Source organism: Aulonocara stuartgranti (genome assembly GCF_965226115.1).
Source record: "Aulonocara stuartgranti genome assembly, chromosome: 10".
Classification (NCBI taxonomy): domain Eukaryota; kingdom Metazoa; phylum Chordata; class Actinopteri; order Cichliformes; family Cichlidae; genus Aulonocara; species Aulonocara stuartgranti.
In genome coordinates this window covers 4,246,921-4,258,990 of record NC_138946.1, presented here as the reverse complement: position 1 = coordinate 4,258,990, position 12,070 = coordinate 4,246,921, and the positions used below count along the sequence as shown (strand labels likewise).

Below are 12,070 nucleotides of genomic sequence, written 5' to 3'. Positions count from 1 at the left end.
TTCCAAAATTTATTTTGAACAAAAACAAAAGCTATTTATTAATTTCCCTTTTAACACGACATTTAAATGACGATAAATAACTAAAGTAAAGGAATTACATGCGTTGTGAAAACGCAATAGACTAATATTGACACTGCCATAAAGCGAAGGCATGAATGTCGTAAAAAACCAACATGGCGGCTGCAATGACAGGACGTGGTGAGAGAAATGCAGATATATTAGCCAATAGTTGACCGTTTCGTTGTATTTATAATAAACCTCGTCTATAGTTTAAGTAAAGTGATGTCTTCTCGTTTTCAGGTGTCTCTTTTATTAGGAGTATACCTTCGGTGTTACTCTCACGGTAAGTGCATCAATACGAGTGGCAGGTTAGCTGTACCGCTAACGCTCTCTGCAGAAGGACAAATCCAGCTCAGATTGGCTTTTTATGTTACCCAGTCCTGCATCATTAGAGTGGGAATTCCGGGTATCAATTGAAGACAGTGTAGGAAGTTATCTTAATTTTACAGCCGCTATTTCTTCAAGTTTAGGTAACCAAGAAACTCAGCATAGTTAGTCTTGGGAGAAAAAGAAGGCTATTGGATTTCTTTAGGTTTGTAAAGACGTTTCATCTCTCATCCAAGATGTTGCTTCAGTTTATAAAAAAAAAAAAGAAAAGAAATGATGTATAGTCCCGCTTATTTAATTTTCTAGGTGGGTTTATATCCTTTGAAGGTAGTCCTGAGGGTCGTTGATCTATTTTTGATCACCCATCACGAGACCATGACTATTATGTGAACACTGGCATCACTGAAAGAGTGACCTTCATGCTTTTGGTGCACATGTACAGTTGGGTCTTGTCCTGTTGTGAACCGACTGTTGGGTTTCTCCTGTGTGCAGATCTGAGCACTCCTTGCTGTACTGCATGCACTATGTGGCTTAGCTTGTGTGACAGTTGAGATAAACCAGTTTTTGTCTCAGAGAAAGTCACAAATATTTTCTACAAATAGGACATCCCAGTGCTCTTCAGAACCAGCAACACCCTTACTATTTACTCCCCAGTCAACTCTAGCATGCAATATAATGCAGTTAATGTGGAACAGGGTCATTAAACTGAAATGTCTGATTTAGAGGATATGGAAAACAAAAATCTTAACCTTTAAACCTTTAATTAGCGTATTGAATTTATGTGTTCACAAAAATGTCAGCTTAATGATTTGAAAAAAAAAGTTTTTGTACATTTGCTTACAGACTGCATGTGCTGACTTATTATTATTAATAATGATAATGATAATAATAATAATAATAATAATAATAATAATAATGATGCAACAAATAAGGATCTTTTATTAGGATTTGTTATGACGTATTATTTTCAGTCAGGTTTGTTGTAATTGTGATTGTATGATATTTGTACCACAATTTATTTGCTTAACAGTTAAAATATTTGATGGATGTAAAATTATTAACAAGCTGAATATGGCAAACACACAGCAACACCATCGAGTTCAGCTAAAACCTTCATATGAAATTATGAAACAACAAAGAAGAATTCTGATGAATGAAGAGACTCTGTTCTTCCCACGAGCAATTCCTTATAGAACTTTAGGAAATTCTTACAGTGTAACACCAGTGACACAACTCCAGGGGTCCGTTACTTTCTCCTGATATTTTCTAATATTTTATATTTCGTGTTGTTATGTTTATTGTATATTTGATCGTTGAATGAAACTGATGAACCAGTTTGTAAAAATGCTGCAACTTCAGTGGTGTGGAACTGGTTTAGCTTTCGTCCGTCAGACACACAACAAAGCACTATTTTTGGTAGAGCATGCTAGCGGGCCGTTGTTGTTACAGTGTTTTTTGGAAAATACAGGGAGTGCAGAATTATTAGGCAAGTTGTATTTTTGAGGAATAATTTTATTATTGAACAACAACCATGTTCTCAATGAACCCAAAAAACTCATTAATATCAAAGCTGAATGTTTTTGGAAGTAGTTTTTAGTTTGTTTTTAGTTTTAGCTATTTTAGGGGGATATCTGTGTGTGCAGGTGACTATTACTGTGCATAATTATTAGGCAACTTAACAAAAAACAAATATATACCCATTTCAATTATTTATTTTTACCAGTGACACCAATATAACATCTCCACATTCACAAATATACATTTCTGACATTCAAAAACAAAACAAAAACAAATCAGCGACCAATATAGCCACCTTTCTTTGCAAGGACACTCAAAAGCCTGCCATCCATGGATTCTGTCAGTGTTTTGATCTGTTCACCATCAACATTGCGTGCAGCAGCAACCACAGCCTCCCAGACACTGTTCAGAGAGGTGTACTGTTTTCCCTCCTTGTAAATCTCACATTTGATGATGGACCACAGGTTCTCAATGGGGTTCAGATCAGGTGAACAAGGAGGCCATGTCATTAGTTTTTCTTCTTTTATACCCTTTCTTGCCAGCCACGCTGTGGAGTACTTGGACACGTGTGATGGAGCATTGTCCTGCATGAAAATCATGTTTTTCTTGAAGGATGCAGACTTCTTCCTGTACCACTGCTTGAAGAAGGTGTCTTCCAGAAACTGGCAGTAGGACTGGGAGTTGAGCTTGACTCCATCCTCAACCCGAAAAGGCCCCACAAGCTCATCTTTGATGATACCAGCCCAAACCAGTACTCCACCTCCACCTTGCTGGTGTCTGAGTCGGACTGGAGCTCTCTGCCCTTTACCAATCCAGCCACGGGCCCATCCATCTGGCCCATCAAGACTCACTCTCATTTCATCAGTCCATAAAACCTTAGAAAAACCAGTCTTGAGATATTTCTTGGCCCAGCCTTGACGTTTCAGCTTGTGTGTCTTGTTCAGTGGTGGTCGTCTTTCAGCCTTTCTTACCTTGGCCATGTCTCTGAGTATTGCACACCTTGTGCTTTTGGGCACTCCAGTGATGTTGCAGCTCTGAAATATGGCCAAACTGGTGGCAAGTGGCATCTTGGCAGCTGCACGCTTGACTTTTCTCAGTTCATGGGCAGTTATTTTGCGCCTTGGTTTTTCCACACGCTTCTTGCGACCCTGTTGACTATTTTGAATGAAACGCTTGATTATTCGATGATCACGCTTCAGAAGCTTTGCAATTTTGAGACTGCTGCATCCCTCTGCAAGATATCTCACTATTTTTGACTTTTCTGAGCCTGTCAAGTCCTTCTTTTGACCCATTTTGCCAAAGGAAAGGACGTTGCCTAATAATTATGCACACCTGATATAGGGTGTTGATGTCATTAGACCACACCCCTTCTCATTACAGAGATGCACATCACCTAATATGCTTAATTGGTAGTAGGCTTTCGAGCCTATACAGCTTGGAGTAAGACAACATGCATGAAGAGGATGATGTGGACAAAATACTCATTTGCCTAATAATTCTGCACTCCCTGTACGGCACACTTACAATCAATCCTTTGATTTTTCTGAAAATCAACAGTGCCCTGTATAATCCCGTGTGCCTTATGTATGAATTGTAGTTGTGTTTACTGACCTCGAAACTATTTTATGTACACGGTGCTCGAAAATCTGTCAAATATTTAGTACGACTTTGCTAAGCTATGAAGCTGAACTGCTTGATGGATTGTCGGAGCATTACGGCTATCGTAGGCAGGAGCCTCGCGGAGTGATACGTACTGTGCTTCAACATAATGTTACCGTATTGTGTGTGTATAACCTCTTTTTAAGTTTTGTGGATATTATACATGGTTATGCTGAGGATGTGTCGGCCAGTTTCCACTGGAAATGCCTTTTGGTTAAACTGTCAGCAAGGAATTTGCATTTGCACTGTTACATTTTTATATAACTTTGATGCACATAAAAAAAAAAAAGCTGCTAGTTTAAGTAAAAATACATTGATGGGTTTGTTTTTTGGTTTTTTGGGGGTTTTTTGCACTAATAAAGTTGTTGAGTTGTAAAGTATTTTCAGATGTATATCGTGATAAATATTTTTGGTTATATCACCCTGCTCTAATGTCCACTATCATCTCATTGGTCTTATAGGCATTAATCTTGAGATTGTTCTCCTTACAGCAGTCAACAGGTGGTTAATCTCATCCTGGCAGTCAGATTTGTCATTCTTTGACATCAGATCTGCGCATATTTTAGAGGGTCCAGAGTGGCAGCCAGGGAAGAAGTGATGGAAGTTATGATCAGTTTCTCAGCACCTTTCATGACCACAGACATCAGTGCTATGGGGCAAAAGTCATTTAAGCAGCTGGGCTGGGGTTTCTTAGGAACAGGGACTATTATTGTCTTTCTGAAGCATGTCGGAATAATGCACTTAGACGGGGAGAGGTTAAAAAATTACTGTGAAGGCTAATGAACTGCAGGCTATTTTATTAAAAAAAAAAAAATCCATTCTTAAGCCTCCCATAATTGTCTGACTGGGATTTGATCTGAGTGAAGTTGAGTGCAGTTACCAAAGGGAAGGAAAGGGGGGGAGAAAAGTAAATAGCATACATAGGTTTAATAAAAGAAAACCCCAAAGCACCAAAGACAGGATCCATCTCTTACCGGCTCAATAGTGGAAACAATATTAACAACACCAGAAAGTCTTTATTACAAAGCATCACTTTCCAGTTCCTCCAGGGGAGTAAGTGATAAGTGGAGTGTTCCTTCCCCCTCTCCTATCCTCCTCATCTCTCTTCCTGGGGAGAATGATGTCAGGACTACCCTGCTTGGCCTGCTGCCACAATGACTTGACTTTAAATAAGTGGAAAATAACAGATGGACAGATGTGGTGTACACCTGCCTCACACTACTGGACTGAACCCACCTCAGAAACATTTTCTCCATGTTCCCAGGTTACAGATTCTAGGTGGCTCCCAGCAGATCTCATGTCTCCACACCAGCGCATCCCTGGAATCCAAAACCTGGGAGAGGAGGAACCTAAAAGTGTATCCACCTCAGCTGCCTGATGAGCCTCGCAGACCAGCAGTGAGTCTTTCTGCCAGTGTGTGATGCAGAGTGAAAAGATGTCCTGAACAGGAGCTGATAGAAGTCTTTTCTTCCCACAGGAGATTCACCACAGTAGGAGGCAGATTAAGTACAGCAAAGACAAAATGTGGTATTTGGCCAAAATGGTAAGACATACTATATATTCAAATCATTCAACAGCTCCATCCTGATCTGTAGTGTACAGCCATAAGTAATGACGTGAACTTAGAGTTAGCATCATATTTTAAAGTTGTCATCTGATCAGAAATGCTCAAGGAGCTATTTCAGCTTCTTTATTTAAAACACTGTAATTTTGAAAAATCACTTTTCTTGTGTCATGATCATCATATATTCAGTTTGTTCTTCATACTTCACATTAGTCCAAGACAATTGGATTCTTTTAAATATGTTCTATCTCAAAACGCTAGACTGTGTATGTGCACACATTCCACTGTGTTTGTGGCACATGTTCTCATAGACTTGCTCTGGTTTGTAGGCTTAAGCTCAATGCCAGAGTTAAAAAGCAGTCCAGCATCTTGCCGTCCTAACAGCTGTTCAGAAACTTTGATTTGATTATTTAGTCCAGCCTCTTTTTAATTTTTTTTTTTCCCAGATCAGAGGGATGAGCATCGATGAGGCCATTGCACAGCTGGAGTTTAATGACAAGAAAGGAGCAAAAATAATGAAAGAGGTTTGGAGCTGCATGGTCACCCTTTTAACTGGTTGTTACTGTGTGTTTGTGTGCACACAATCTCAGAGTGAAGATTAATCAAATTCCTGTTGGATTAAAGCGTTCCTGGTTTCACTGCTTATGCTACAGATGTTTGAGCTGTGTTCACACACCATTCTAACATCATCCTTTATGAGCTTGAAGTTTATGAATAAATGTTTGCCTGTGTGTTTCAGGTCCTTCTTGAAGCTCAGGAGATGGCAGTGAAGAATCACAATGTAGAGTACAAATCCAACCTGTTTGTAGGTGAGTGTGAACATCTGCACATTAGTACCAGAGCAGAGCCTCTAGGTAGATGGTCTGCTGTGTAAATGCAGTGTGCTAACCTCTATGAGGCTCTTGTGTCTTAACATTAAGTTGTCAAGAATAAAAACATGCACTAAATATGCATGCTTTTAAGTTAAAGATGCAATATTGTTTAAATATTTTATTATTATTTTTGGGACATTTTTCAAAGATTTATTTATTTTTTTTCTGAAACTACTTGAAAATGTCAAATCAATTCACACACTCTCACCAAAGGCAAGAAGATGCCTTTAAAAGTGAGCAAATGACCTTTAGTAATGGAAAGCAGGTAGCTTGTTGCCTTGTTTAAGATGAGATGCTGTGCAGAGTAATTCATGTGGAGTTGCAAACATTATTACAGAGAAGCCTGAAGTCCACCGGCACAGCCTTCATTACTTTGGCCTGTTTTCGTCGCGGGGCACTCTTCCAAATTAAAACTTATCCCTTCTCTTTCTCTTCCTCCAAATCTTTTGCCCTCTTTCAACTTCACTCTGTTCCCATCCTTTCTTTGCTCCTGCAGCCGAGTCGTATTCTGGCAAAGGGAAGTACCTGAAACGGATCCGTTACCACGGCAGGGGTATGTTTGGCATAATGGACAAAGTTTATTGCCACTACTTCGTCAAGCTGGTGGAGGGCGCACCACCCAAAATTGAGAAGAAGACTAGCTTTGACCAGGCCAAAGAGTACGTCCAGTCCCTGAAGAACCGAACCATCATCCACAGTCTGTAGAGCAGACATCTGACACCATTTCAATCTCACTGTAAACATTTTTATGTGTATGTATCATTTTTTTCTGTAAATAAATACATGAGAATTTCTGAGCCTTATTTTTACAACAATATTTTTTATGAAAAATACAATTAGCGTGCAGAAATAAGAAAAGACTTAAATTATTTATTTTTTATTATGTTTCATAATCTGCCTAAAGTAATCAAGTGTATTATCAGGAAAAACAAGCTTTTATTTTGTAGAAAGAAAGGGCTGAATTTATACAAGTGTGTATTATATAACTGAAGGGGAGTACATTTCAGTTCCTGCCATTACACATTAAGAATTCCCACTTCTTCAACATCTGCTTATAAAGTCAAAGAGTTCAGTGAAATGTGGGCTGATACAGTCAGAAGTTTCAATATAACATCAAACATATTGATGATATATTCCAGTAGGGTTTAAATTACTAAAATACCTGATTAACCCCAAATATTTTATGTAAATAAAAGTATTTTTGTGTCTCGTTCTTATGACAAATATGCATCCCAAATAATATATTTTAATGTATATTCTGTATTAAAATGCTAATTCAAATCAACATCAGTTTGAGGGCTAGTACCAACTCCAGTGCTCGTATTGGTTTCGGCTGTAACTGTGCTGAGCTGAACACGCATTTCAAACTAAGTTTTGTGCGTTTTTGATTGACCTTCTTTTCGTCCACACCTGCAACCTCATAATAAATAAAAACTCTGTTTTAGAATTAAAGGTTTGCTGCTGGGAGACATACAAATGCAGTTTTGCAGGATGCCACAATAACATTTAAAAACAAAATATCAGAAGCTTGTCAGCGATGCACATATGATCATTTCTATAGAATTATTTTCTATTATTTTATAGAAATTGCCTTTCAGTGTGGGGTTTGCATGTTGTCTCTGGTCCTGAGTGGGTTCTCTTTGAGAAGTTTGGTTTCCTCCCACAGTCCAAAGACATGCATGTTACATTAACTGCTGACTCTAAATTTAAGTGTAAATGGGTGTGTGTGTGTGTGTGTGTGTGTGTTAACCAGTGTTGGGACTAACGCGTTATTAAGTAACGCGTTACAGTAACTACGTTATTATTGTGGTAACGAGCACGGTAACTAGTTATGCCAAAATCAGGAACGCGTTACTCGTTACTGGGATTTAGATAGGGTCGTTACTCGTTACTTCGTGTGGTGGCTATCGCGGAGCTTCCACAGATTCAGTAACATTAGCAAGTGGTGGAGGCCAGCAGGTGGATGAAGGAAAGGGGACGCAGAAGGAAAAGAGACCCGAGGCGGCCGCCGGTCCAAGTGTGAACTGAACTTCAGGTAAGAAGTTATGACCTGCAGTCTCTCTGGGTCAGATATGAACCAAGTTTAGGTGGAGTTTATTTTCGTTATTCTGACTTTTTCCGTACTGCGTGCTAGCTAGCATGACGGAGTTTCTATACAGCTGGGTGGGTGCTATGAAGTTAATGATGTTGAACCTTATTTTGTTCATAAGTTATTAGAGTTGCCAACCGTCCCGTCTGGTATTCAGAGAAAATATTACGCGTTTCTTATTGAGGTGAAAAGGAACAGTTTGTCCCGTAATTCAGCTACAATGAAAAAGACACAAAGCTGGAGTTATTCTGTGTCTTTACGCTGCACAGCTGCCTCTTCTCTCATTCTCCCCCCTCCCTCTCCCGTTTCTACTTCAATCATGAAAACTGATCAGTGATCAGCTGATCGTCTTTTCTCTCTTGTTTGTTTATCGCCCACTTTGCGCCGAAAGAGGAAACCAGCGGATGTCGCGCTAAACAACAGCAGCACGTTTAAGCTTGATCAGCTGTTGTTAGAATTTATTTAATATTAATTTCTAGTGTCAGCTGATGTTTGCTGGAGCCACAGCTGCAAAAAAGCTGCTGGTCATGATATGGTTTGGTTATCTGGTGAGAGGGAAACATGAAGATGAAACCAGGAGATGTCCTTACTGGATCATCAGAGCTGAGCAGGTGATGGAGAAACAGGTTTACCTTTTAGGTGACATGAATGAGTTGAAGTTATGAACTGTTTCTGAGAGACAAATAACACCAGGTTCCTTTTCTAAGTAGCTGACAGCTGGTAACTGTGCAGGGGCGGGTCTAGCAAAGCTTTGCCAGGGGCCCAGGTAGGGCATTAACAGGGAAAGGGGGGCACAAAGAAATACTTTTCTTTCTTATTCTCATTTAAAATGTCTAGCTTTTAAAAAATAATTATCTGAATCTTACAACAAACGATTGATAGATTGATGCATATATACCATCAAAACAGTGTACATCACTGTCACAACAGTGTTTGTTTTCATTCAAAGGCTTTATGATTTTCCCTATAATGGTGGGCCAGTTTCTAGTCAAAATGCCCGGGATGATTTTTTTGTCCCAGTCCAGCTCTGTATGCAGCTCATCTGCAGTCTGGTGTTGCCTACATCTTCCTATTCGGAAGGCAGAATTTCCGAGTTCTGAGTACAATCGAAAGCACCACGACTGCAGTTTTTGTGTTGGATGTAAAAGGCGCAGATGACACTGTGACGTAGGCTAGAATCATGGCAGCGGTCAATGACGGTCCAGGCGTGGGATTTCTCTCGTGGAAATATGCACATTATCTTTTTCTTTCTATTGGTAGGTGGCACAGTGCACTTGTGGCAAGTAAGCAAGCTAGAAGACTGGCAAAGTTATGGAAGCAACACATTAACAAGAGAATTCTGAGTAAAACCAAAGTTACTTTCCCTAGTAACTAGTTACTTTGAAAGTAACGAGTAACTTGAAGTAACTGAGTTACTTTTGAGAGAAGTAACTAGTAATGTAACTAAGTTACTATTTTAAAGTAACTTACCCAACACTGGTGTTAACCCTGGGCTGGTCACCTGATCAGAGCGTACTTAGCTCTCACCAACCCCACAACCCTGAACAGGATAAATTAAATATTCTAATTATTACTTTATAATGAAGCAGTTAGCTCTACATCAAATATATTGCTTTAGATTTCACAGTGTTTGTTTGGGGCAGTGTTGTGCCACAGCATCTGTTAGAAATAATCTGTTGGTGCTGTAGCCATCTAGAGCTGAAAACCAGCTGTGCAGCCAATTTAAAAGTTGCACATTCCTGGAAGTTTGTGAGCAGATGTAAGAAAAAAAAAGAGGATTTTTTACTTTTAACAGCTTTGCACATACCACAGCAACGTCTGACATGAACACTGCAATTTGCCTCTGATGTAGCAGTGACACTCCCTCAGCTGTGCCTTTCATCCCACTGCTGCCACAAAATGGCTGCATGTGTGGAAAAAGCATCCTACAGCACCTCAAGAAAACCTCATAGTTCCTGCAGTGCATGCCCAGGTGAAAACAGACCCCAAGTGTCACCCTGTCACAGCCTTCCTCCTCTGTATGTGGTAAGCATGTTTGGGTGACAGCAGTTGCTACGGCTCCTCCCCTGAAGCAAATCTGCCAGCATTGCTGGTTTTCATCCCTTCACTTCGATGCCAGCTCTGTGAGAGTCTGACTCGCAGACACTATCAGAGCTGCAGGAATCCATAAGCTGAAAGTGAGTTGCTTGGCTGGGAAGCCTCGTCTGAAGAATGGAGGAAAAATATTCAGTGTTTACAATGAGATTTCACAGGTAGCAACAGGTGTCTTTATAAAGCTCGGCCTCGTTGTTAACTGTTCAACCTCAATTTGCTACTTGAATCCACTCCTCCGCTGCCTTTGCTTTCTTATCTAAAGCTCCCAAGGAATGCGGTGTCTTTCATGTGTTCATCTATTTATTGCTTGCCTTTTTCTTTTGGATTTCTCAGACACGCTCGTCATTAATGTCTGTTATTCTCCAAAATAAATTGAATTGAATGCGTTGGAAATGACGCTCAGGAGGAGACATCAAAGTGTTTCCTCATTGGGAATTTGTACTTTCGAAAGGTCGCAGTGTTTTGTCGAAGCCCAGAGCCTTGGTCTCTGCTGTTCCTAATTGGCTTTTATGTTCCTGTCCGTGATGTGAGTTTGTGTATTTGCCTGTCACCGTCCCTCCAAAGCCCACATCAGGTCTGAGCAGTTCTGAGTACATTTTCAAATAAAATGCCATTTGCTGGCCCCAATTTCAGCAGACAAGTGCCCTCAATCTCAGGTTGGAGGCTGTCTTGGTCCCACAGCACACATACACAAAAGCACTGACTTCAGCAAACAGCAACAGGCTTTATCTCCTTTTTTTTCTCTTCATTCTCTCTCAGCTGAGGTTACAACCTGAATGTTCTTTTTTTACAGTGTACACACACACACACACACACACACACACACACACACAGACAAGAAATACATGTTTGGATTTTATTTACAGTTTAGAACAAGTAGGCATCTAGTTTAAGTCTATCAATATAGTCATACTGAGTTTTTGTGATGGAAACCAACATTCATCTTTGATTTTTTACAATATCAGACAATATTCATTTTTGACACTAATCAATGACATTATCCATCCATCAATAAACCTTACTGCTGATGCATCTTATGACAGGTTACAGGAGCCTATTCCAGGTGGTGGCAAACACCCAGACAGCATCAATGCATCTAAACATGTTATAATCAAATTTGCATTTCTTAGATAAGCTGATAAATACATTGTTTACCATTTACTGCCCCGCAAAGACCTTTCAGCACCTCCCAGTATCAGCAGCTCTCATTTTAGCTCTCAGGAATTCACCTGTCCATTTGCAAGTAGGAGGCCAGCGAGGTGTTCTACAGCCCAGGTCAGCAGTACATAAAAGAGGCTAAGCTGTTTCATTTGAGGAGGAGACGTGAGGGCTTTAATGACCCAGAAGGATGATGCAGAGCGTGGAGAGCAGATCACAGTCTCTGGAGAAGCTGGTCCTCTGAGCAGTGCATGAATGTAAAGAGTCAAAACAGAAGTACCATCTAAGCAAGGAGTTGTTTTAATGATTATGTTTTAAATACACTGAAGAAAGTTCGGTGAATTGAATTTATCCACACAGTCAGTTAATTAAGCAGCGATCATTAGAGTCGCTTCAGGAGTACAAAATATTTGATAAGATTTCGCCTGGTGACCCGAAGAAGATCCTCTGGTTCTTCTGAGCTTTCTCAGTGTCCTGGTGCGGTAGTGCCTTGGCCAGATCTACATGCAGTAGCTGTTGGGTGTCAGGACTCTGGAGATTTGTTGAATTCCCACAATTCCTCTGTTTGCTTAGTCAAACAGACACAAACAGTAGACCATAAATCCCTCATTAGAGGTAACAGGTAACAACCGGTGACTTTCATTTGCATGACAAACAAGTGGATTTAGCAATATCATCACTTATAATTATTATATGAGTGGGAATGCTTGTCTGTTTCTGTGTGTTGGC

General features: G+C 40.0%; 1 protein-coding gene across 1 annotated transcript; it reads left to right on the top strand.

The window, feature by feature from the left end:
• The first annotated feature begins 135 nt into the window (after nt 1–135).
• mrpl22 (mitochondrial ribosomal protein L22) lies at nt 136–6,803 on the top strand. Its single transcript, XM_082549917.1, has 7 exons — nt 136–198; nt 301–343; nt 4,829–4,961; nt 5,042–5,107; nt 5,575–5,652; nt 5,868–5,937; nt 6,497–6,803. Exons 1-7 carry the CDS (start codon nt 174–176, stop codon nt 6,703–6,705), a joined length of 624 nt encoding a protein of 207 aa, XP_082406043.1. The 5' UTR covers nt 136–173; the 3' UTR covers nt 6,706–6,803.
• The last annotated feature ends 5,267 nt before the right edge of the window (nt 6,804–12,070 follow it).